Source organism: Acomys russatus, chromosome 12 (assembly GCF_903995435.1).
Source record: "Acomys russatus chromosome 12, mAcoRus1.1, whole genome shotgun sequence".
In the NCBI taxonomy this organism is placed as follows: domain Eukaryota; kingdom Metazoa; phylum Chordata; class Mammalia; order Rodentia; family Muridae; genus Acomys; species Acomys russatus.
The window spans coordinates 47057322-47081806 of NC_067148.1; the positions used below are offsets into that span (position 1 = coordinate 47057322).

The 24485-nt window shown below is 37.3% G+C and overlaps 1 protein-coding gene across 1 annotated transcript in view; it reads left to right on the forward strand.

Moving 5' to 3' along the window:
- LOC127196098 (solute carrier organic anion transporter family member 6C1-like) overlaps positions 1 to 24485 on the forward strand; it is a 111200-nt gene that overhangs the window by 27132 nt on the left and 59583 nt on the right. Inside the window, exons 8-10 of the mRNA XM_051153681.1 lie at positions 1887 to 1996; positions 10765 to 10909; positions 16693 to 16888. Coding sequence (XP_051009638.1) covers positions 1887 to 1996; positions 10765 to 10909; positions 16693 to 16888 — 451 coding nt within the window. The remainder of the gene's footprint in view (positions 1 to 1886; positions 1997 to 10764; positions 10910 to 16692; positions 16889 to 24485) is intronic.

Below are 24485 nucleotides of genomic sequence, written 5' to 3' on the forward strand. Positions count from 1 at the left end.
AACCATGACCACCTGGCAAAATGATCAGTTCTTAAATAAATACAAAGGACAATAAATATGTGAAAAAAAATTGAAATCATTCCCTATTTTCCTACTTGAAATCATTTCAAACATAGTTGACATTACATCTCAGTTTGGTCAGACTAGATCTCATCAAGAGAATATATGCTCATGAGAATGTGGAGAAAGAAACATCTTTATTCTATGCTTGGAGAGATAAACACTCTTACTGTTCTTGGAGTTACTAGTATTAAAGATGATTCTGAAAAAAGGGTCCTGGAGAGAATATGTACCACTCTTGCAGAGGATCTGAGTTTGGTCACAACTGCCTGACTCCACAGACAATGGCTTATGTGCACACACTTTCTCACAAAGTTATACATGAATAGAAATCTTTTCTTCTAAAACTGAAAATAAAACTACCATATGACATAGTTAAATTACTCTTCAATATGTATGCTTGAATAGCTGTGCAGCTTCCTTTATTGCCACACTATTTACAATAGCTGGAAGTTGGCACTAGTCAAATCTTTATAAATAGTTGAATGGGATAAAGAAAATGTAGTGCCTATGCAAAATGGAAAAATAGTCATCCATAAAGAAAAACAAATCCATGGTAAAATGGATGTTAAGTCACATCAGAAAGACAAATGCCAAATGTGTTTTCTTCCATAAGTGGAATATGAAATAAAATACATGTATGTATGTATACATGTAGGCGTGTCTGTATAAGTTTGTGAGGGGGGTAATGTGGGTATGATTGAACTAGAAAGCTGATCATGTGAGGGTCTGAAGAGAGCTTTATGGAAGTTGGATACACAGTAATGAAATGCAGATAATATGTAAGGAGAACATGACACTCACAGGTGAGAGGAATCACCTGGGTGGGGGAAGATGATGACATACGGGAGAGAAATAACAGGTACAGATAACATAGGATGATATATATGCATACAAATACAGTTATGAAATCAGCTACATTATATGCTAATCTAAACTTTAAAAATCAGTGATTAATGATTTTAGCAATCAGAGATAAGCTAATTGAAACTTTTTTGAGATCCCATCTCTCATCATCCAGAGTAGCTGTCGTTAGTGAAATAACAACTAGGCATCATGTAAGGAAAATGAAACCTTCATTACTCTTACTGCACTATTCACAACATCCAAGATAGAAATCAACAGGTTACAGGATAAAGCAAATGTGTTACCCAGGCACTTGACTCATATGTAAACAAAAATCTTAACAGTTGCAGTAAAAAATGCTGAGATGGAATGTACATGTAAGAAATGAAGGGAGAAAAAAGGGCCCATGTGAGAAGAAAAGATAAAGGAGCTGGGAGAAGGTAGTGAGTAAAAGTACGAAACAGTTTAATAATATGTATACAAATGAAAATATTATGTTCAAATTTCTTACTAGTGTTATGACTATTACATTATTACCATCTACTATTACAAAAAGTCCTTAGTGGTATCATTGTTTGTTACCACAAAATACTTTGTGACAAGTAAAGGGGATTTGCAAAGTATTTTAGGCCTGTGCCATCAGTATTATATATTGAAAATGGCTATTGAATTCTACATTAAATTAAGAATTAATTCATCAATAGGAACCACACATGCCACAGTTAAGAGACATACCATGTGGTTGCCCGCAGAAATGGGCAGTGTGGATATGTGAAACTTATATTATCAAAGAATTGTCATTTACAAAGCAGTACTGTAGAAGAATTTTAGTTCTAAAATATAAATGGGCTGGGGTGTTTAAAATATCTCACTTGCCCTTGCATGACAAATTGGGATCATGATAATATGTACCAATGTATGCTGTATATTTTCTTACTGACTTGTAGATTACAAAGTGTTATTTTACTTGTTGTCTATAGGTGCTAACAAGGTAAGACGTGAGAAAGAAAAGGAACGTCCAGCCTTTGACAAGAGGCTTAAAGATAAGAAATATGGACCTCACTTGAAGGACATGTTTCGTGCTACATGGGTAAAGTAAAATACTTTTGTTAACAAGTCAACTAGGCTGACTTGTTTAATTTCCTACAGAGTTAAGAAAATGATAAACTGTTTATTTTGCATTTGGGTGAAAGTTTTGGAGATTCTTAGTTACATTATGCATTTTCCTTATCATGGAAAGGAAAAGTCTTGTTATTTGGTATCACTGATGATCTGTCTAATGCTAGACACTGGTGATGTAAAACTATAATTTTGATTTATTTTTAATTTATTTTAAAATACATTGTGCTTATTCTCATTGAAGAAGTATGACATTTAACATAATTACATGAAGTGTAAGAACTCCATAAATCAACACATCCCCACCCCAAATTACATTATTGAATACAAAATCCTGTGTTTCTTCAGACCACCATAGAAACAGAAAACAAGATGCATAAAGAAGCTTTTTCAACACTCTAGTGATTCTCTGAATAGTTTTTCTTCCACTTATAACATTCTATAAGGATTTCATCTTTAGAGAATTCTACACTGAGTGACACTTCCAAATCCTTCAAAATAACACCATTGACTTTTTCTATCTCACATCAGAATGGTATCTCTATCTTCCTGATTTCCAGTTATTTTCTACTGCTGGAGACATTTGTTGTTTCATTGCTCGTTTTTCTACTCAAACCGTTCCACTGATTTCTTAAAGTATATTTATTTTAAAATTAAAGTGTAATATGGCTTTGCCCTCTTTCCCTTTCTTTCTTTTTTTCTTTTCCATGTGTGTCAACCCTGTTCCTCTCAACTGCAGAGAAAGAACTACAGAAAATTAAGAAACCCTAAGAGCAAGAGAAATAACCTTCCCTAGAGAAGAAGCCGCTATTCCTTTTAAAGTATTTGCTAGTTGGGGGCTGGAGGGATGGCTCAGAGGTTAAGAGCACTGGCTCCTCTCTTCCAAAGGTCCTGTGTTCAATTCCCAGCAACCACACGGTGGCTCACAACCATCTATAATGAGATCTGGTGCCCTCATCTGATGTACATGCAGGCAAAAACACTGTGTATATATGATAAATATATAAATCTTTTTAAAGAAGTATTTGTTAGCTACTTGTTTCCTCTCACCCTAGTTCCATTCTCCATATATAATACCTATTGGTATAAGAATTGTAGCTTGATCATAATTTAACATTTACTCTTTGCATATAAGGAAACACATACAATATTTATCTTCGGGTCTGAGTTACCTCACTCAGAATTCATTCTTTATTTCTTTCTTTCTTTCTTTCTTTCTTTCTTTCTTTCTTTCTTTTTTTCTTTCTAGTTCCAATCATTTGCCTTCTAATTTCATTATGTCATGTTTTTTAAACAGCTGAGTAAAACCCCATTGTATAAATGTATCACATATTTCCTTTTCATTCTTCTCTTGAGGGTTGTCAAGGAATGGGGGTAGACAGTATAGAAATATTTCTCTAAAGGTCGAGTATAGCATTAGAGACTTTCATTCCCTAAAAGTTACCTAAGGTCTGAATAGGATGTCCTCCCCTCTGTCCCACTTTCCTGGTAAGTGAACACTTTCATGGGACATGGCCCTTGGGGTAGAGTCCTGATATAAGTGAGAATATACCATTTGACTCTTTCTGTGTCTGGGTTAAATCATTCATTATGATCATTTCTAGTTCAATCCATTTGTTCACAAATTTTAGGAGTTCCTTGTTTTTAATAGCTGAGTAGTATTCCATAGTGTAAATGTACCAGTTTCTTTATCCATTCTTCTACTGAGGGGCACTGAGGCTATTTCCATGTTCTGGCTATTATGAATAAGGCCACTATAAACATGTTTGAACAAATGCTCTTGTTGTGTGCTGGAGCATCTTCTGGGTACATTCCAAGGAGTGGAATAGCTGAGTCTTGAGGAAGTCCTATTCTCAGTTTTCTGAGATAGCACCAGATAGATTTCCAAAGTGGTTGTACTAGTTTGCATTCCCACCAGCAATGAAGGAGTCCTCCTCTCTCTCCACATCCTTGCCAGCATGTGGTGTCGCTTGAATTTTTGACATTAGCAATTCAGATGGGTGTACAATGGAATCTCAGAGTTGGTATGATTTGTACTTCCCTGATGACTAAGGAGGTTGAGCATTTCTTTAAGTGTTTCTCAGCCATTCGATATTCCTCTGTTGAGAATTTCTGTTTAGTTCTGAGCCCCATTTCTCAATTGGGTTATTTAGTTTGGTGGTGTTTAATTTCTTGAGTTCTTAATATATTTTGGATACTAGTCCTTTGTCAGATGAAGGGTTGGTAAGGATATTTTCCCAGTCTCTAGGCTGTTGCTTTGTTCTTTTGACAGTGTCTCCTGCCTTACAGAAGCTTCTCAGCCTCATGAGGTCCCATTTATTAATGGCTGACATTAAGGCCTGGGCCATTGGTGTTCTGTCCAGTAAGTTGTCTCCTGTGCCAATGTGTTCCAGGCTCTTCCCCTCTTTTTCTTCTAGCTGATTTAGTGTCTCTGGTTGTATGTTGAGTTCTTTGATCCACTTGGAGTTGAGTTTTTTGCAAGGTGACAAATAGGGGTCCAATTGCATTTTTCTACACATAGACATCCTGTTAGACCAGCACCATTTGTTGAAGATGCTATCCTTTTTCCATTGAATAGATTTGGCTTCTTTGTCAAGAACCAAGTCACCATATGTATATGGATTTATTTCTGGGTCTTTGATTCGATTCTACTGATCAACCAGCCTATTGCTGTGCCAGCACCATTCTGTTTTAATTACTGTTGCTTTATAGTACAGCTAGAGATCAGGTATGGAGATTCCTCCAGAGGATGTTTTATTGTATAAGGTGTCGGTGCCCTTGTATTGGGAGCATAGATGTTCACAATTATGATGTCATCTTGGTTGACTTTACCTTTTATGAGTATGAAGTGTCCTTCTGCATCCCTTTTGATTAATTTTGGTTCAATGTCTATTTTGTTAGATACTAACATGGCTATGCCTACTTGCTTCTTTTCACTATTTGCTAGAACTATTTTTTCCAGGCTTTTACCCTGAGGTAATGTCTATCTTTATAGGTGAGATGTGTTTCTTGAATGCAGAAGAATGTTGGGACTTGCTTATACATTCATTGAGTTTGTCTGTGTCTTTTTATTGGAGAATTGAGACCATTGATGTTGAGAGATATTAATGATGAGTGACTGTTAAGAGTCTTGCTTTGATGTTGGTTCCAGTAGAGCGTTTGTGTGGTTGTGTTTTTTGGATGGTGTAGTTATCTATTTCCTGTGTAGTTTTGGTTGTACCTTGTCCCTTTGGGGGGGGGGAGCTTTCCGTCTAGTACCTTCTGTAAAGCTGAATTTGTGGATAGGAACATTTTGAATTTTATTTGCCATAGAATATTTTTTCTTCTCCGTCAGTGGTTATTGATAGTTTTGCTGGGTAAAGTAGTCTGGCCTGGCATCTGTGATCTCTTAGGGTTTGCAGGATCTCTGTCTAGGCCTTTCTGGCTTTAACCGTTTCCATTGAGAAGCCGGGTGTAATTCTGATAGGTTTGCCATTAAATGTTATTTGGCCCTTTTCTCTTGCAGCTTTTAATATTTTTCTTTGTTCTGTATATTTTGTGTTTTGATTATTATATGACAGGAAGTTTTTCTTTTCTGGTTGATTCTATTTGGTGTTCTTTAGGCCTCTTGTATGTTTATAGGCATCTCTTTCTTTATATTGGGGAAGTTTTCTTCTATGATTTTGTTGAGAATATTTTCTGGACCTTGGAGTCTGGCATCTTCTCTTTTTTTCAATGCCTATTATCATCAGATTTCTTCTTTTCATGGTGTCCTTGATTTGTTAGATGTTTTGTGTCAGGATTTTTCCAGATTTAGCATTTTCTTTAATGGTTGCTTCAAGATCTAGGATTGTATCTTCTAGACCTCAGATTCCTTCCTCCCTCTCTTGGATTTTGTTGAACAGGCTCACATATGTGTTGCTCGCCTTCCTCTCTGAGCTCTCATATTCTCATAATTTTCTGTCCATGTGTTTATCATTGAATGCATTTTCATCTTCAGATCTTGAACTGTTTTATGGATTTCTTTCATCTGATTGTTTGTATATTTCTGAGTTTCTTCCATTGCCTCTTTATAGGCCATCAGAACTTGAATAGTTTTATTGATTTCCTTCATCTAGTTGTTTGTATTTTTCCTGAATTTTTTCCAGTGCCTCTCTGTAGACCTCTTTTATGTCTTCCACCTATTTGGCTGTGTCTTCCTGCATTTGATTATGAATTTTATATGTTTCCTCCATTGTCATCTTCATTACTAAGGATTTGAAGTCATTTTCTTGTATTTCCATTGTTTTTGAGTTCTCTGGGTTGTTTTCTTTGGGATAGCTGGTATCTGGAGACACCATATTGGTTTTGGATTTTTTGCATATGATTTTATGCTATCATTTAGTCATCTTGCCATCTCTGGTTTCTTTGGACGTAGCTTCCAGAGTTGGGTGGAGGGAGTCTGAGGATGGATTTGCGCATTCTGATGGATTCCCTAGGCCAGAATATCTGATGCTTCACTGGTCTGGATGGCAGGAGGCCAGCCCTATAGTTTTGGTCTCTCACAGCCAGTGATCCCTAGCTCCCTTGTACTGTGGGTCCTATAATCATCCTGGGTCTCAGAATGTGCACTGGGTCAGGTCAAAGTGTCCATAGCTTTCTGTGTCCCCTTGCAGCACCCGAGCTCTGCAGGGACTGAAGCAGGTCAGGCAGAAGGGGTTTGATTGCCACTCTACTCCCTGTGTCTTTTAGATTTCTTTAATCCAGGAGCTCTGATGCTCCACTGGTCTGTGGGTTCCAGTAGCATTTTGGGACCCAGACTACTTATAGAGTCCACATTGGTGTCATGGGGCCCAAAACACACACACACACACACACACACACACACACACACACACACACACACTGAGTTTAGTTCACATATCTGGACACAAGCAGGTCTTGGGGCTTAATTCACACAAATACTCCAGTTAGTGGTGAGTCCAACCAGGGTCTTGGACACAAACCTCACACTGAGATCGCCAAGCCCAGCTAGTTTCTCAGGGCTGGGACTGTGCACCAAGCTCAGCTAGAGTCTCTGGGCCCAAATTGCCACCCAAGTTCAGCCAGGGACTCTGGGCCCAAACTGTGCTCCGAATTCAGCTAGGGGGTCTGGACCCAAATTGCATGTTGACACAGGCAGAGTCTCAGGGCTGGGACTGCGCGCCTAGCTCAGCTAGGGGCTCTGGGCCCAAACCATGCACAGAGTTCAGCTAGGGTCAGGGGGACCAATCTTGCACAGAGTCTCCTCTCCCACAGCAATTCCCACCAGTCACCAGACCAATCACCTCTGCCAGAGGGTTCCCAGCTGCAACCCTCAGCTGCCCCCGCTGCCACTCTGGTCCAAGACCTTCTCTGCCCTTTCTAAAGGACCCATATGAAGTTGAAATTTGCTTTTCAAAGGTCTGTAAAGAATCGTGTTTGAATATTGATTATAATTGCATTGAATTTGTAAATTGCTTTTGGTAAGAGGGCCATTTTTACTATGTTAAACCTAACAATCCATGAACATGGAGGGGCCTTTTAAGCTTCTGATATCTTCAATTTCTTTCCTCAAAGAGTTGAAGTTCTTGTCATATAGACCTTTCACCTGCTTGGTTAGAGTTACATCAAGATATTTTATATTCTCTGTAGCTATTGTGGAGGGCATAGTTTCCCTAGTTTCTATCTCAGTCTGTCTGTCATTTGTATAAAGGAGAGCTACTAATTTTTTTAGTTAATTTTCTATCCAGCCACCTTGCTGAAGGTGTTTACCAGCTATAGAAGGTCTCTGTTAGAATTTTTGGGTCACTTATGTATACTATCATATCATCTGCAAACAACAATACTATGACTTCTTCTTTTCCAATTTGTATCTCTCGGTCTCCTTTAGATCTCTCATTGTTCTAGCTAAGAGTTAAGTCCTACGTTGAATAGATATGGAGAGAGGGAATAGCATTGTCTTGTCCATGATATTGGTGGAAGTCCTTGAAGTTTCTCTCCATTTAACTTGATGTTTGATATTAGCTTTCTATATATTGTCATTATTATATTTCATTATGGGCCTTGTAACCTTGATCTCTCCAAGACTTTTATCATGAAGGGGTGTTGGATTTTTTAGCATCTAATGAGATCATGACATGACTTAACTTTTACCTTTCACTTTGCTTTTATGGAGAATTACATTGATGGATTTTCCTATGTTGAAACACCCCTGCATCTCTGGGATGAAGCCTACTTCATGGTAGATGATGGTTTTGATGTGTTCTTGGATTTAGTTTGCAAGTATTTTATTGTTTTTGCATCAATTTTGATGAAGGATATTGGTCTTAGATGTTCTTTCTTGAATCTTTGTGTAGTATAGGTATCACAGTGACTGTAACTTCATAGAATGAATTTGGAAATGTTCCTCAGCTTCTATCTTGTGGAATAGTTGGAAAACTATTGGTATAAGTTCTCCTTTGAGCATCTGGTAGAACTACACTGAAACCCTCTAGCCTTGTGCCTTTTTATTTTTTTATTTTTTATTTTTTTGGCTTTTTTTCCCCTTCTAAAAAAATTTTTGGTTGGGAAAATTTTGAAGACTGTTTCTGTTTCCTTAGGTGGTATAGAGATATTTTAGGGACATTTAGATTGTTAACTGGATTTCCCCAGTGTCTGTTGTTATGTCTCTCTTTTCATTTATGATTTTGTTAACTTGGATACTGTCTTTCTTTATTTTAATTAGATTGGCTAGGGATTTTTTCTATCTTGTTGATTTCCTCAAAGAACCAGCTGTTAGTTGTGTTTTTTATTTGTATTATCCTCTTTGTTGTAAGTTATTGATTTCAACCTTGAGTTTGATTATTTCTTGCCTTCTTCTACTCTTTAGTGTGTTTACTTCTTTTTGTTTTATAGTTTGTGGATGTGCTGTTAAGTCACTAGAACATGATCTCTCCAATTTCTATATGAAATCACTTAGTGCTATGAACTTTCCTCTTAGCACTGCTTTCATCACATCCCATGAGTATGGGTATATGTTGTACCCTCATTTTCATTGACGTATAAAAGTCTTTAAATTTTTTCTTTATTTCTTCCCAGACCCAAACTTCTTTAGGTAAATTGAATAGTTAATGGTTGTCCTTCAAATATATATTTCTAACATAGGGGACGTAAAGTGCTTTAAATAAGTTTTAAGTATTGTAACATACAAAACAACAGTTGATAGGTTAAATAATATTAAAGGAAAGAATGATTCTTCAATGAATAAATCTGTCAAGAGTACAGTAGATAAGTAATGCCTACCTAAATCCAAGAAGTTACTACTCAGAATAAATAGAGAATTCTTAGGAAATCTACCCACACCATAAGGAACTCTACTAGAATAAGACACACACACACATACACACACACACACACACACACAGAGAGACACTGAACACTTAAGTTATATGAAAACCACACAGGATTGTGTTTATTTGCATGTATGTAAATGTTCACAGGCAAATATATAAACAAACATGGAGGCCTGATGATTTCAGGTGTCAATGCTCAGGGACTGTCCACCCTTATTTCCCTTTGAGACATGCCAGCCTGGAACTTGCTGTGTAGGTTAAACTTGCTTGCCAAGAGGGCTCAGTGACCATCTCTGACCTCATCTCCCAGCACTGATATTGTGAGGGTGTGCTACGGTGTCTGGAATGATTTATATGAGTTCTGGGGACTCAGTTCAGGTCCTTGAGCAAAGCAAGCATTTTAGCAACTGAGGAATTTCTCCAGCGCCCAAACAGCACATTTACATTTGAAACCATAGAAACACAAAAGAAATCCTATCTTGTGTGTATCTCTATGACAAAATAAGGAAGCCTACAAATGTTATCAAAAGTTATCAACTGTTTCTAATTATGTAATCTACGACAGTCTATGTTACTGTTGCATGAAAAATCTTAGTGGCATAACACAAAACTGTTTTATTTATCATTGCGAAACTTAGATGAGGCTTCTCTTCCTGAGTTGTATATGGATTGATTAAAGTGCTCATAGTATGAAAGCTGGAATAATTTTTGAGTCTTCTTTGCTGTAATTTTAGATTTATTATTAATGGATAAGTTTTAGAGTACACAATTGTAGCCGTCCTGACAGTTGTACCATACACAATCGCTTAGTGATAAAACTGTACACTTCTGCAAAGGTCTGAAAATTCTGAAATATTTTTCTGATGAAGCATATAGTATAAGCTTCTTCATTAGGAAATTGGACTCTCTGATATTGAGGCATTGTTATAAAATGATACAATCTGAAGAAAATTGTGTAACAAAAAATGAAGTAAGTTATTTATAAACCCCATATACACAAAACCCTCCCAAGGATACACAATTCTAAAGGAACTCTGAAACAGGACATCAAGAGCACATGAATATGGATATTTATTGCAAGCATGTTTGTGACACTGGAAAATTGAAAGGGCATAAATATTTAAAACTTTAGGAAAAATAAATACAGTAAAATACAAAATTACATAGCCTTGACCAGCTGAGGTAGGTAAATGCAAATTTTAAGTGCATATTTTACTGCACTTAGAAATACCTTCAACAAGCTAATGGATACATAGATAAAAGCTATATTTGCTATAGAGAGAATCTAAATTACAAATTTATTATGGAAAAATTCTTAGGAAACTAGATAATTTTGTTTTCATAATTACATAATTCATTTTATACTATAAGAAGAAAATTCTGCATGTGAGAAGATTAAATAATTGGGATATGCTCTGTTCTGTTTCAGTGGATGTTTAGGAACCCATTGATGATGAGCCAGGCATTCTGCAAAGTTACAGAGACTGTAGGCTTTAAGGAATCTGCCTTCTTTCTGCCCATATATTTAGAAAATCAGTTTATGTTAACATCTTCAAATGCCTCTACAGTTTCAGGTAGATATTTCTTTTTACTGTGCTGATTTCAAATTTTTTCAATGTCCATATTTAAGTTACATACATACACACAAGTGTGTGTGTGTGTGTGTGTGTGTGTGTGTGTGTGTGTGTAATATGTCATATAACCAAAAGACAGAGGATACGATGTACTCGAATGCCACTTGCTAGAACTATAAAAACATGAACACTCCAATACTACATCAATGGTTCTAACACACAAAACTGCACAGTGCTAGTCTGATAGCTATCTTTTTGCTTCTCCATCTACATACCTGTGCATTTTCTTTCGCCTCCACTTTATCAGACAACTCCCTTTAAAGCCACCAGGATATCATGTCTTTCACTGCTGCTTCTATACCTTTCTGCTTGTTTGTCTGTTCTCATCTCTTTATAAAATATTCACATTTCCTAATGATTCTTCTGTTGTTTTTTCCAAGAAGCTGTATCTTTAAGATATAAATTGATTTGAACATAATAAATTGTGATTATTCTGTGGTGTGCTTTTTTCCCTAATTGCCAAGACATTGACACTTGTAAATGCTGTTCTGTGTTTTGACACTAAACAGCAATTGTTATTTTATACATTTTCAATCTTAAAATTGTATTGAGATTTTATTTTTTTTTGTTTGCTTGCTTTCTTTTTTTTTTTATTTATTAATTTATTCTTGTTACATCTCAATGTTTATCCCATCCCTTGTATCCTCCCATTCCTCCCCCCCCCATTTTCTCATTATTCCCCTCTCCTATGACTGTTCTTGAGGGGGATTACGTCCCCCTATATATTCTCATAGGGTATCAAGTCTCTTCTTGGCTACTTGCTGTCCTTCCTCTGAGTGCCACCAGGTCTCCCCCTCCAGGGGACATGGTCAAATGTGAGGCACCAGAGTACGTGAGAAAGTCGTATCACACTCTCCACTCAACTGTGGAGAATATTCTGACCATTGGCTAGATCTGGAAAGGGGTTTAAAGTTTACCTCCTGTATTGTCCTTGGCTGGTGCCTTAGTTTGAGCGGGACCCCTGGGCCCAAATCTGCCTATCATATTGTTCTACTTGTAGATTTCTAGGACCCTCTGGATCCTTTTATTTTGCTATTCTCCCATTCGTTTCTCATTTAGAGTCCCAATAGGATGCCTTCCCCTCTGTCCCAGTTTCCTGGTAAGTGAAGGCTTTCGTGGGACATGCCCCTTGGGCTAGTATGCAGATATAGATTTTAGCTTTCTAAGATGCATTGTAAGTGGAAGAACTAAAGGGCTCCAGAATTCATTAAAAAGTGATTAACATAATACTTAATTTAAGGGTTTCAAGAGTCAAGGAGGTACATTATAGCACTTAATGTAACCAGTTGAAGAAGAATAAAAAGAACATTTAATCTTGAACTAAATACCAGGCCAAAATGATAAGAAAGAATGAGTATAAAATATGTGAGAAAAACAAAACAAAATTTCCCAAAACATGTTAACAAGTGCAGAAGCCTTTATTATAAGCACATTACTGAGTAGATTTTTCTCTTCCAACATTGGGTTTCTCCATATGTTTATATGTTCATTGCTTCACGTACCCTTATGCATCAGCCCAAATATAATAGGTGCATTAACAATTGCATACTTTACCTTGGCTTCTGCGCCTGAATTTTGGTATCTGCTGCAGTGACTAAGACTCGTGTAATATATCCTCAAATCAGACTATCCATCTGCAGAGTTTTCAGGCTTCTATGCCAAAGCTTTGATTTTGTCGATTGTCCAATAGTAAGTTAGTATTGTATTTTTGTCTTCGGCTGTAGTTTTCTTAGGAAGAATCCAAGAAGAGACTTTCTCTGTTCCTCATAATATTAGGTTCACAAAACCACAAATCACAAAGATCTAAAGGTCAAGGAAGTCATCTGAGTTGGCTGAACCTCAGTAGATTCTTAAGCGAAAACTAGTGATACCTTAAGGTAGCCTTTTACTTTCCCACACAAAGCAGCTAACAGTTGCCAACAGCTCCATGGCTAGGGCTTAGATTTCTTGCCTAACTCATATTTTCTGGCTAAAATATGTCTCACTTGGGCTTACAGAGATTTTTTTTTATTACTGCAACTACTGTGCATTCATATGTGCCTCTGCCTTGGTCTATTCATAAGATACTGTTTCTTGTGGCTACCCAGTGTCTTTGCATTCTTACACTCTTTCTGTCTTCTCTTCCACATTGATCCCTGAGCTTTGGGAAGAGGGCTGCAGTGTACATGTTCTATTCAGAGCTGACTGTTCTTTAGTTTCTTTCTCTGGATGTTGGCCATTGTGGGCCTCTGTTAGTCACCAGCTACTGTAGATAGAAAACTCTTCAATGACTATTGTGAGATACATTAATCTATGGTATAATAATAAATCATTAGTTCTTGACTTAGTGTATCCATCTAGCTGAACAATAGTATTAGGTTCTTCCTGCATACCACTGCATTTCCTTCCTTGAGGATAATGGACTAATTCTCTGAAACTGTAAGCCAGCCTCAAAGAGGCTGTTTTCTTTTAAAAGAGTTGTGGTCATGGTGTCTCCTCACAGCACTAGAAACCAAAAGTAATATATACTCCCACTGTTCATCCATTGTATGTTGCTCCTTTTATACTTTTTTATTGATATTTCCACCTGAGTATACATGGACAACTCTAGTTTTATATGGTGGTCTCATGAGACATTGAATTTTTCTGCCAGTGTGATTTGGCATAAGTAGTTTTTTGCATAAGGTTTTTTATTTATTTTCAAATGTACTCTCTAATGCAATCAATGTCTTTATTAGTATTTTTAATACATTTTGAGAACAAAGACTCTCATGTCAGCTTCTGAGTAAATCAGCACTTCTGTAAGTCTTGAAAGAGAGAACCAATTCTGGTACTGCGAACAGATGTGTAGGCATCATAAGTTGTGGTGTGAATACTCAATGGTGACTCCAACTGGAGTGATAGCATTGTTAGGAATCATGGACCTCTAAAGACATTGTTGATAGTAACTCTGCTATTTGAAAATGATTCTTATGTTGGCTGCTGCATTTGTGTTGAAATGTCTATGGCATGACTGAACATATATTATTTTAAATATTAGCAATAGATATTGTAGCTTTTACTGTGTGACACTTCATCACCTTTGTTATCAGTCAAATACAGTCTGTTCTGCTGCTTTTTTGGCAATTGTAGAATGTTGATATAGATGTGGCCTTCAGCACTGTTATATTTTCCTCTCTATTGCTATGGTATGGATAATTTCCCTGAACTTAATTGGAGACACACTTCCCCAGCTGTACTGGTGAATAGGTGTGATTGTAGGCCTGCCTCATTTCATTATGCAGAAGTCTCCACTAGGTTTGAGCAAAACTGTGCTGTGACTGAATCTAAATCCAAATCATAGTGTTGATTATACACCAGGCCCTAAAGATGATCCCAGTTCCTGTGAGATGGAATAGAGAGAGGAAAAGAAGAAAAGTAATATTCTTAACAAATTTTTATTTATTATTTATACAATATTCTGCCCACATGTGTGCCTGCCCACCACAAGAAGGCACCGGATCTCATTACAGATGGTTGTAAGCCACCATGTGGCTGCTGGGAATTGAACTCAGGACCTTTGGCAGATCAGACGGTGCTCTTAACCGCTGAGCCGTCTCTCCAGTCGGGAAAAGTAATATTTAAAAAAAAAATAGATAAATGAAAAGAAAATTGACTGGCTCGAGCTGTTACTCAATGAGAAACACTTAGCCAGCATACATAATAAATCCTCAGCATTTAAAAAATAAAAATAAAAGTAAGAAGATAAAAATAAGAAAAAGAAAAACATGAAAAGAAAAAGAGAAAAACTCAATTGAATCCAAGATAAAAGAAAAATAACAAAATACAATATTAAAATGTAGGTATATAGAGGAAAAAATAAGTTAAAACATTTTCCTTATTGGATCTGTGGATTTTCTAGAGTATACATTCACAATGAATAGGGTGAGAATAGTAGAATGTATTTCCAAATACTTCTCAGTTGTCAACAAACTAGTGGACCATGCCATGTCTAACATCTAAAAACAAAGTGGATGCACTAAGATGTGTACTACTGGAATATTTTAGAATTACAATGCTATGCACATGGATATTGAAATAGTGCATGCTTACTCCATGAGCATAAGAGGAATGTAGGCTACTTTAGGTATCTTCAGTTAGGATGTTTTATTCTATACAATGTATATATAGACAGTTTTGGAGATACAGCAAGCTCTTCGTGTTGAACACTAAAGTTGGGCACACTGGGGACCACAGTGAATGGATATACATTAGCTCTGAAGAGTTTCAGGTTTTGCTACCTGGGCGCAAAAGAACATCCAAGACACGGCACATGCCTGGAATGTCTGAGCATACAGCTATCCATATGGTGTGTCAGAGACATGCACCCAAGGCATACTGTCTCACTGCCTGAGGATGGTGTTCATTTAGCTGATGCACTAAGGAGTCCATGAGACATCTGAGACTCTGCTGAGCAGTCTGAGACTATGCCAGGATATCCATTGTCAGAGTGCCTGAGTCCCTGACAACAGAACCTTCCTCTATGCAGCTCTATAACTGAGTTTTCACTGAGCTTCCTCCTAATTTCTTTTCTGATGCTTGCTTGCTTTTGAACTCCAGGCCAGGTATTCATTTAGGCTTCTTGTCTGCCGGATGCAGCCTTCAGTGCCATGTCTTGGCTTCCACTGTTACTTTACTGCGTAGGAAGTCCACTTCCCTATTGAAGTTTGTATCCCAGGAGAGTACAGAGCATTTGCTCACCTTGCCTGCTTATTCATCCTAGTCCATAGAATGTGCCAGGTTCTATTTTCTGTGTAGACAACTTCTAGTTTCACCCACTCTTCCCTCCATGACAGATTCCAAGTCTAGTTTCTGTTTCCACTCCATGGAAGAGAAAACTATTGTTGAGTGTCCCTATAACACCACCTTGGACCTGAACTTTAATTTTTATTTTATCAATTATACGTTTCATTATCCAGCTTTGTTTGTTCTTCTTTTTCAAGCATCACCTTTGTTGCTTCTTTTCTTTCACTTTTTCCATTTCTATGGAACATTCATTTGTATGTATTTCTTATGGCATGATTGATCTTGTGTTGTCATTGGCATTTTGTTGTCTATCCATTTCATTTACACATGGGGGTCTATATTTGGAGCTGACTGAATTGTACTACTGTATAATTTAACTGTGTTATATTGTTCTCTATTTTTGTACTAATCATCTTTTACTTTTTTCCCAGCTCATATGATTCTTGTTATTTTCTCTTTCTATATATTTATGCTTATGTAGAAAAAATCAATACATGATAATGGGTACTCTAGAGTCTCCCATTGTTGCAAAAATGTTCATATTGTCCATATATAAAGGATCACAGTGAGTTGGTTCATCCAATCTTGTTCATAGAATGTTTTGATAAGCTCTGCTCTTCCAATTAAATTTGTTGAAATAGGCCATACATTCAAATGCCTAGCTAATAACATCTCCCAATAGGAAAACTCATAATTTCTATATGGCATGGACTATAATAGATACTGAGTATATAGGAGAAAACATCACAATCACTACCAGAATCCAATGTCTCCATCCCAATGCACAAGATTAGATATATCATAAAGTCCAGATTTATTCAAATACCACATCTTCTAGAATTTCCTATTTGTTTGCTTGTTTAAAAATCTGTCCATGAGCAGAAGGAACGACATCTCTGTGTACTTTTTCTGTACTTTCAACTGATTAAAATTACAGTGTTTTATTTTCTTTTTCTCAGGATATCTTATCTTTCTTGGACTTGTTACTTCTCGTTATGTGGGAGGTGTGATTATAGACAAACTGGAAATGTCATGGAAGAATAAAGTGAAATTTACAATACTAGCACAAATTTTATCAAGTGTGCTTTTTCTGTTAATCTTTTTTGTATCATGTGAAACAGTGAAATCTGCCGGAATCAATACTGCTTATGATGGGTAAATATGTTCATATATTTTTAATCATAACTGAAGAAATGTTTTCCAGACCAATAATCCAGGAACTGTATATATTTATTTAATCTTTGTAATTATTAAACATGCAAATGAAGTTTCAAGTATAATTCTCGTTTTTACATTAAAAGTACATATCTCATAGAGATATATTTATTTATCATGTGTTCATAAATGATTTATAATTAAAACTAGAACTTTGTGTTAGGGTCTGTGGCAAGTATGAGTTGGTACTAAAATATGTATAATGTGATTTCAACTTCTGTTCTTGGAATGATATTTCTGCATTCTTTTTTTAAGTGAATTATTTTTATTAGCAATTAAATAATGCATTTTGTTATGTTACAGTATACACATCTTTTATATTTTCTTTATGTTTCTGTCTCCTATTACTTTCTCTTCCCTCTTGTCCCTCACTTACCTTTCCATTGGTCTCTATTTCCTTCATTTTTGTACTCCTGTGTTTTATGCCACTTATACGTATATATGATACATGTAATATATTATAAAGTATGGGTGTTACATATATTAGATACATATGTAATATGTGAGTATTGTGTACATAATGTGTATAATATAGGTTTGCATATAAGACAAAACATGTAATATTTGTCTCTCTCTCTTCATCATCCTCAATTGCATTCTTGCTTATCATGGGAGGAAGGTACATTTTAGCTCACAGTATTAGAAAGCATAGACTACCCTGAGGGGACGGCATGGCATCTGGGGCAGTGATCCAAGGCAGTAGAGGCTTGTGGTGTGGCTTATTCATCTCTTGGCGGATCAGGAAGCAGAGCAAGGACAAAAGCATATCATGGGTATCTGGCAGCATTCTTAATGACATAAAAGAAGAGACTTAAAGTATCTCTGAGCGTGCACATGGACATTTTTAATTATATGTAAAATCTCAAAGAGCTTGGCACGGGTTAGTGTTAAGTATTTTACAATTTAATGCAACTGAAAACAAAAGGATGCACCAAGTGAAATGATAGAACAGAATAATAGAACTTTTAACTACAATGGGATGGCATATAGCAAACCAGTGAAAGAGAATGAGCTTAGTCCCAGTGGGACTTAATATGCTGACAGGTTGGTGAGGGGAAGGGTCAATGGTTTGATACCTACTTCTATTTCCTTACGGGACATAGGACAATTCAATTTGTTTACCAGATCTGGATTAAAGTTTGGTAAGTGAAATCTATCAAGAAAATTGTCTGTTTCATTTGGATTTTCAAATTTTATGGTGTATAGTCCTTTGAAATAAGACCTACTGATTCTTTGGATTTCCTCAGTTTCTGTTGTTATGGCTCCTTTATCACTTCTGACTTTGTTAATTTGGATAGTGTTTCTCTTCCTTTTAGTTAGTTCAGATTAGGGTTTGTCTTGTTGATTTCCTCAAGGAACCAGCTTTTGCTTTTGTTGATTCTTTGAATTGTTCTTTGTTTCTAATTTACTGAATTCAGCCATGTGTTTGGATATTTCCAGCCATCTAGTCCTCTTTGGTATATCTGCTTCCTTTTTCCCTAGGCCTTTTAGGTGTGCTCTTGAGTTGTTTATATGAAATGTCTCCAATTTCTTTAGGAAGGCACTTAGTGCTATGAACTTTCTTCTTAGCACTGTTTTCATTGTGTTCTTTAAGTTTGGATATGTTGTGCCTTCATTTTCTCTGAATTTTAAGAAGTCTTTAAGTTCTTTATTTTCTGACCCAGTTGACGATGAACACAGAGTTGTTCAGTTTCCAGGAGTGTGTAGAATTTTTGTTATTTTGGTTGTAGTTAAGGTCCAGCTTTAGTCTACAGTGGTCTGATGAGATGCAAAATTTATTTCAATCTCCTTGTGTCTATTGAGGATTGCTTTGTGACCAAGTATAAGGTCAATTTTGGAGAAGGTTCCATGTGGTGCTGAGAAGAAAGTATATACTTTTCTGATTGAGTAAAAGCTTCTGTAGATGTCTATTAAGATAATTTGATCCATGACATCTATTAGTGTCATTATGTCTCTGTCCAGTTTCTGTTTTTTGACCTGTCCTTTGGTAAGAATGGGCTGTTGAAGCTTCCCACTATTAATGTGTGGGGATCGATGTGGGCTTTAAACTTTACTAATGTTTCTTTTACAGCTGTGGGTGCCCTTGTATGTGGGGCACAGATGTTCATATATGAGATGTCATCTTGGTGGAATTTTCCTTTGATGAGTATGAAGTGTCCTTCTTTATCTCTTTTGATTAACTTTTGTTGCAAGTCTACTTTATTACAGATTTCGACACTCCAGCTTGCTGGTTCACTCCCTTTTCTTGGAAGACCTTTTTCCATCCCATTACTCTGGGGTCATTTCAATCTTTGTTGCTGAGGTGTCTTTCTCGTATGCAGCAGAATTATGAGTCCTGTTTATGTAGCCATTTTGTTAGCCTGTCTTTCTACTGGAGAGTTGAGTCCATTGATATTAATGACCAGTGACTGTTATTTTGATATTGGTTGTGGTAGTATCTTTGTGTGCTTATCTCCTTTGCTATTGCTGTAGTGAAGTTATTTATAGCCTGTGATTTGGGGATGTAATTAAGCTCCTTAGGTGGGAGTTTCCCTGCTAGTATCATCTGTAGGGCTGTGTTTATATAAAGATTTGTTTAATTTGGTTCATTTTTGGAATATCTTGTGTTATCCATCTGTGGTGAATGAAAGGCTGGGTATAGTAATCTGGGTTCGTATGTGGTCTCTGAAAGTTTGCCCAGGCCCTTCTGACTTTTCTGGACTCTACTGAGAAGACAGGTGTGATTCTGATAGGTTTGCCATTATACATTGCCTGGGTTTTTATCCTGCAACTTTTAATATTTTTCCTTGTTCTATAAATTTAGCGTTTTGATTATCATGTGACAGGAAGATTTTCCCTTCTGTTCTAATCTATTTTGTGTTATGTAAGCCTCTTGTATGTTTATAATCATCTTTCTCTTTAGGTTGTGGAAATTTTCTTCTATGATTTTGGTGTACATACTTTCTGATCCTTGGAACTGCGAATCTTCATTCTTCTATAAGTATTATTGCTATGTTTTGTCTTTTTAAGTTGTCCTTGCTATCTTGGAAATTTTGTGTCAGGTATTTTTCAGTTTTAACATTTTCATTGATGATGGATTGTGTAAGTGTATCTACTGCGAGTGTATCTTCAACACTTGAGACTCTTTCCTCCCTCTCGTGCATTCTTTTCCTTGCTTACCTCTGAAGTTCCTGTTTTCTTCCCTAATTTCTATATCTCCAGAATTTCTTCAATTTGCTTTATTTATTGTTTCTGTTTCTGTCCTCAGATCTTGAACCATTTATTGATTTCCTTTACCTGTTTGTATTTTCCTGCATTTGTTTTTATTTTTTATTATCATTTATTCAGGTTTCATCTTGATTGTAATCACCTTGTACTTCCCTTCCTGTTTTCATGCTCGCTCCTGCCATATTTCTCTGCCCTAGACCACTGACAGGTTGGGTCCTCTTCCCCACAATCTAACAACAGCCTATCAGGTCTCCTCTAGCTAGCCTGCATCCTCTCCCTCTGTTTTCTCTCAGGGTCCTCCACTAAGAGTCATTGATCAAATCATGGGAACCTGAGTTCCTGTGGGTGGCAGAAACCCACTCCACCCCACTGCTTTTCCATCGGCTCTCCATATGGAAAATGAGCTGTCCATTGGTTACATCTGAGCAGGAGGCCTAGGGTCTCTGCTTGCAATGTCCTTGGTTGATGAATCACTTTGTTCAGGACCACCTGGGTCAGGACCCTCCAGGCTTGATAGTCTCCTTGTGGAGCTCCAGAAACATCCCATCAACCCTCCATTCCCTAACTCTTGCATATAACTCACAGCGTTTAACTCAGAGTATCGATGTGAGTCTCGGTATCTGTCCCAATCTCCCGTTAGTTGAAGTTTCCCAGGCGACACATATGTTGGGCTAATATCTACTGAAAAGTGAGTATATGCCATGTGTGTCTTTTGGGTCTGGGTTACCTTTCTCAGGATGATCACTTCTAGTTCTATCAAGTTGTCTTCTTATGGAGACAAGTTGAGTTTTAGAGGTACAGCTGAGGCTGTTTCTTTGGATCCCAGGCACCAAAAGGACCAAGGTTGGAATCTCATGATTTTGATACCTGGAGGAATCCATGAGATGGTGAGCATAAGTAGGTGACCAGAGATAGAAATCATGCTCAGGGGGAACCCTGGGATTTGTTCTGAGGATTAGCTAGGCACCCTAAAGTTGAACCCCCTTTTTGCCTCACTGTGGGCTTTCTTATTTCCTGGGAAACACAGGCACTGGTGTTTTGAGATCCACAGCAAGACCTGTCACTTGTTCTACAATCACTGCTCTCCTGCTGATCAGATACTGTGCATAATCAGTGCTGCCATATTGCATCAATGGAAACCCTCCTCTTCAATGACTTCTTTTTCTGTTCTTTTGGGGTTTTAAGAAAAGATGTCACTACGTATACCTGGATGTCCTTGGAATTCACTATGTAGACTACACTGTTACAAAGAAATGTGCAGAACAGTTCAAGTTCCTATATACTGCTTAAGTGTTTCATGTCCTACTTACAATTATATCCCTAGGACTGGATTTTTTTGTTTGTCTTACATGAGGAGACTTTTGATACACAGATTTTCCTGGTATGAGAGGAAAACAAACAAACAAAAATCTAAGCTCATGTTGCAGGTGGTAGATATCCACCTCTCATTCTTTGGATCTCATGTGTTGCTGCTCTGCACTAGTGGGTTCTGCATAGCAAGTGCTGACAGGAGGCAGACAGCAGAGGGAGAGCTCTGAGTTCAGGTCAGATCTTACAGAACGTGAGCCCAGAACCATTCTGTCTACCATGCCAAGATGTGTTCTGACAGAAAGCCTTCCTCCTCTTCCTCCTCCTCCTCTTCCTTCTCCTCTTCTTCCCCTGCCCACTCTCCTCTCTTCTCACCTTCTTCCCCTCATACTTTCTCTCCTCTCCATTTCAAAAAGTAATTGACAGGGATTTTTATCACACTTGTATCTGCTTTCTTCATACTTGCTATAGTTCTGATTATTTTTTCCTGATCTTAATAAACATCTCAATGATTGTACATAATTATTTGTCACAAGTACTGAGAAGATCTCATGTTACTACTGCTCTTTTAAGAGTCAAGAGTCATTTTCTGTGAGAACCTGGATTACTCTGAAATCCTAATATGTACTTAAAGAAAAATTCCCTTGAATTTTTTCAGAGAGTCATGTACCCCAAGTTTTGGCACCAGTTGAAAGGGTCCTTGTAGGTGTCACAGCAGGTAGTAAAATGAACTGCTAAGAAGTGAGAATGAAAACTTGTTTCAAACTTTAGGGAGGTTGATGCCAAGCAGCTTAATGTCAGCATATTTAAACACAGTACACTTGGAGGAATATTTCCTGATGTAATACAATTTCCATTGCACAGAGAAGCTAAATTATTTTGAGGCTCAAATCATGTTCCAAGAAGATAGGTTATAGACACAGGCTGCCAGTTTTAGCTTAAGGATCTAAGGCAGAATCTGGGGTGGTTATGGTCATATGTACAGTGTAGAGACTGTATAGGCAACTAGCCACTTCTGCTCCTGGTTGTGGGAGCTCTGGGATGCCAGTGATGTACAGGTGATGTAAGGACCATTTGGATTACCTTGGGGGCATGTCTGTGAGCACTTAATATGGCCTACCCAACAAGTAATATAGACCACCAGTATGGTCATCACTTCCAAACCACAGATTACTGAATCGAAGTACATACAGGCACTGTGCCAAGTCCTTTGAGTGAAAAATCTGTGTGTGTAATGTTTCTGGTTTCCCTGGTGACTTGGGATCACAAGAACTTTTATGTTCCTAACAATAAGCCACTTTGGAAAACTAACAGGCTTCTGGGAAAAAAAAGCAAAAAAAAAAAAAAAAAGATAACTAGAGAGGTGGCTCAGTGTTTAAAAGGTCTTCTCCTTCCAGAGAGCCTAGGTTTGGTTGGGGTGCTCATAACTGAACAAAGCTCTAGTCCACAGCAATCCAGTGACTTCCTTTCATTTCCATGGATCTTACACTCATGCAGAATACATACATACATTCCATCAAATTTTGCATACACATAAAATAATACTACTTACATTAAAAACATACAATCCTGGCATAGAGGCACATGTCTTTAGTTCTAGCATTCAAGGAGGCAGGGCTGGAAGATCTCTGAATTTGAGGCCAGCCTGCTGTACAAAGACATCTTAGGCCAGCCTACCGTACACAAAGAAACCCTGTTACTAAAAAACAGAAAAAGAGAAAGGAAAAACTTACACACAATTTAGTATTCTACTTTTATTACCCAAGAATCATGAAAAATGTGTATAAAGCAAAAAAAAAAAAAAAAGAGACCATTTGTTTAGTACCATGTGATTATTTTTTATAAAATGTCATAGATTGTCAATAATGAGAGGATCTACAAAGATGTAAAGGAAGTCTTTGAAGTGGGGGAGTGACATCCTACTGTAAGAGTTTATGATATTTTAAAAAAATGACTCGTGCAAATTTTATTATAGCATAAAATTGATCCAAATGGTATATTTTATTTATTTTTTTTTAATTTTATTTTTTTTTATTAATTTATTCTTGTTACATCTCAATGTTTATCCCATCCCTTGTATCCTCCCATTCCTCCCCCCCCACCCCCATTTTCCCATTATTCCCCTCCCCTATGACTGTTCCTGAGGGGGATTACCTCCCCCTATATATTCTCATAGGGTATCAAGTCTCTTCTTGGCTACTTGCTGTCCATCCTCTGAGTGCCACCAGGTCTCCCCCTCCAGGGGACATGGTCAAATGTGAGGCACCAGAGTACATGAGAAAGTCGTATCACACTCTCCACTCAACTGTGGAGAATATTCTGACCATTGGCTAGATCTAAGTGTCCCTCAGTAGAAGAGTGGATAAAGAAACTGTGGTACATATACACTATGGAATACTACTCAGCTATTAAAAACAAGGAATTCCCGAAATTTGTGGATAATGGATTGAGCTAGAAAATGATCATAATGAGTGAGTTAAACCCAGAAGCAGAAAGAATCAAATGGTATATACTCACTTATATCTGCATACTAGCCCCAAGGGGCATGTCCCACGAAAAGCCTTCACTTACCAGGAAACTGGCACAGAGGGGAAGGCATCCTATTGGGACTCTAAATGAGAGACGCATGGGAGAACAGCAAAATAAAAGGATCCAGAGGGTCCTAGAAATCTACAAGTAGAACAATATGATAGGCAGATTTGGGCCCAGGGGTCCCGCTCAAACTAAGGCTCCAACCAAGGACAATACAGGAGGTAAACTTTAAACCCCTTCCCAAATGGTATATTTTAAAAGAATTTTTAGTTTACATGTTTGAGTATTGACATGCATGTATGTTTATGTACCACATGCATGCCTGGTACCCAGAGATACAATAGGGCATGGTATCCTCTGCAATTGGAGTTATAGATGGCTGTGAGCTGCTATGGAGATGTTGGAAATGAAACTTTGTTCCTCTAGAAGAACAGGTAGTGAGTGCTCTTAAGCTCTCTCTCCAGGATTATCAATGGTGCATTCTTAAAGA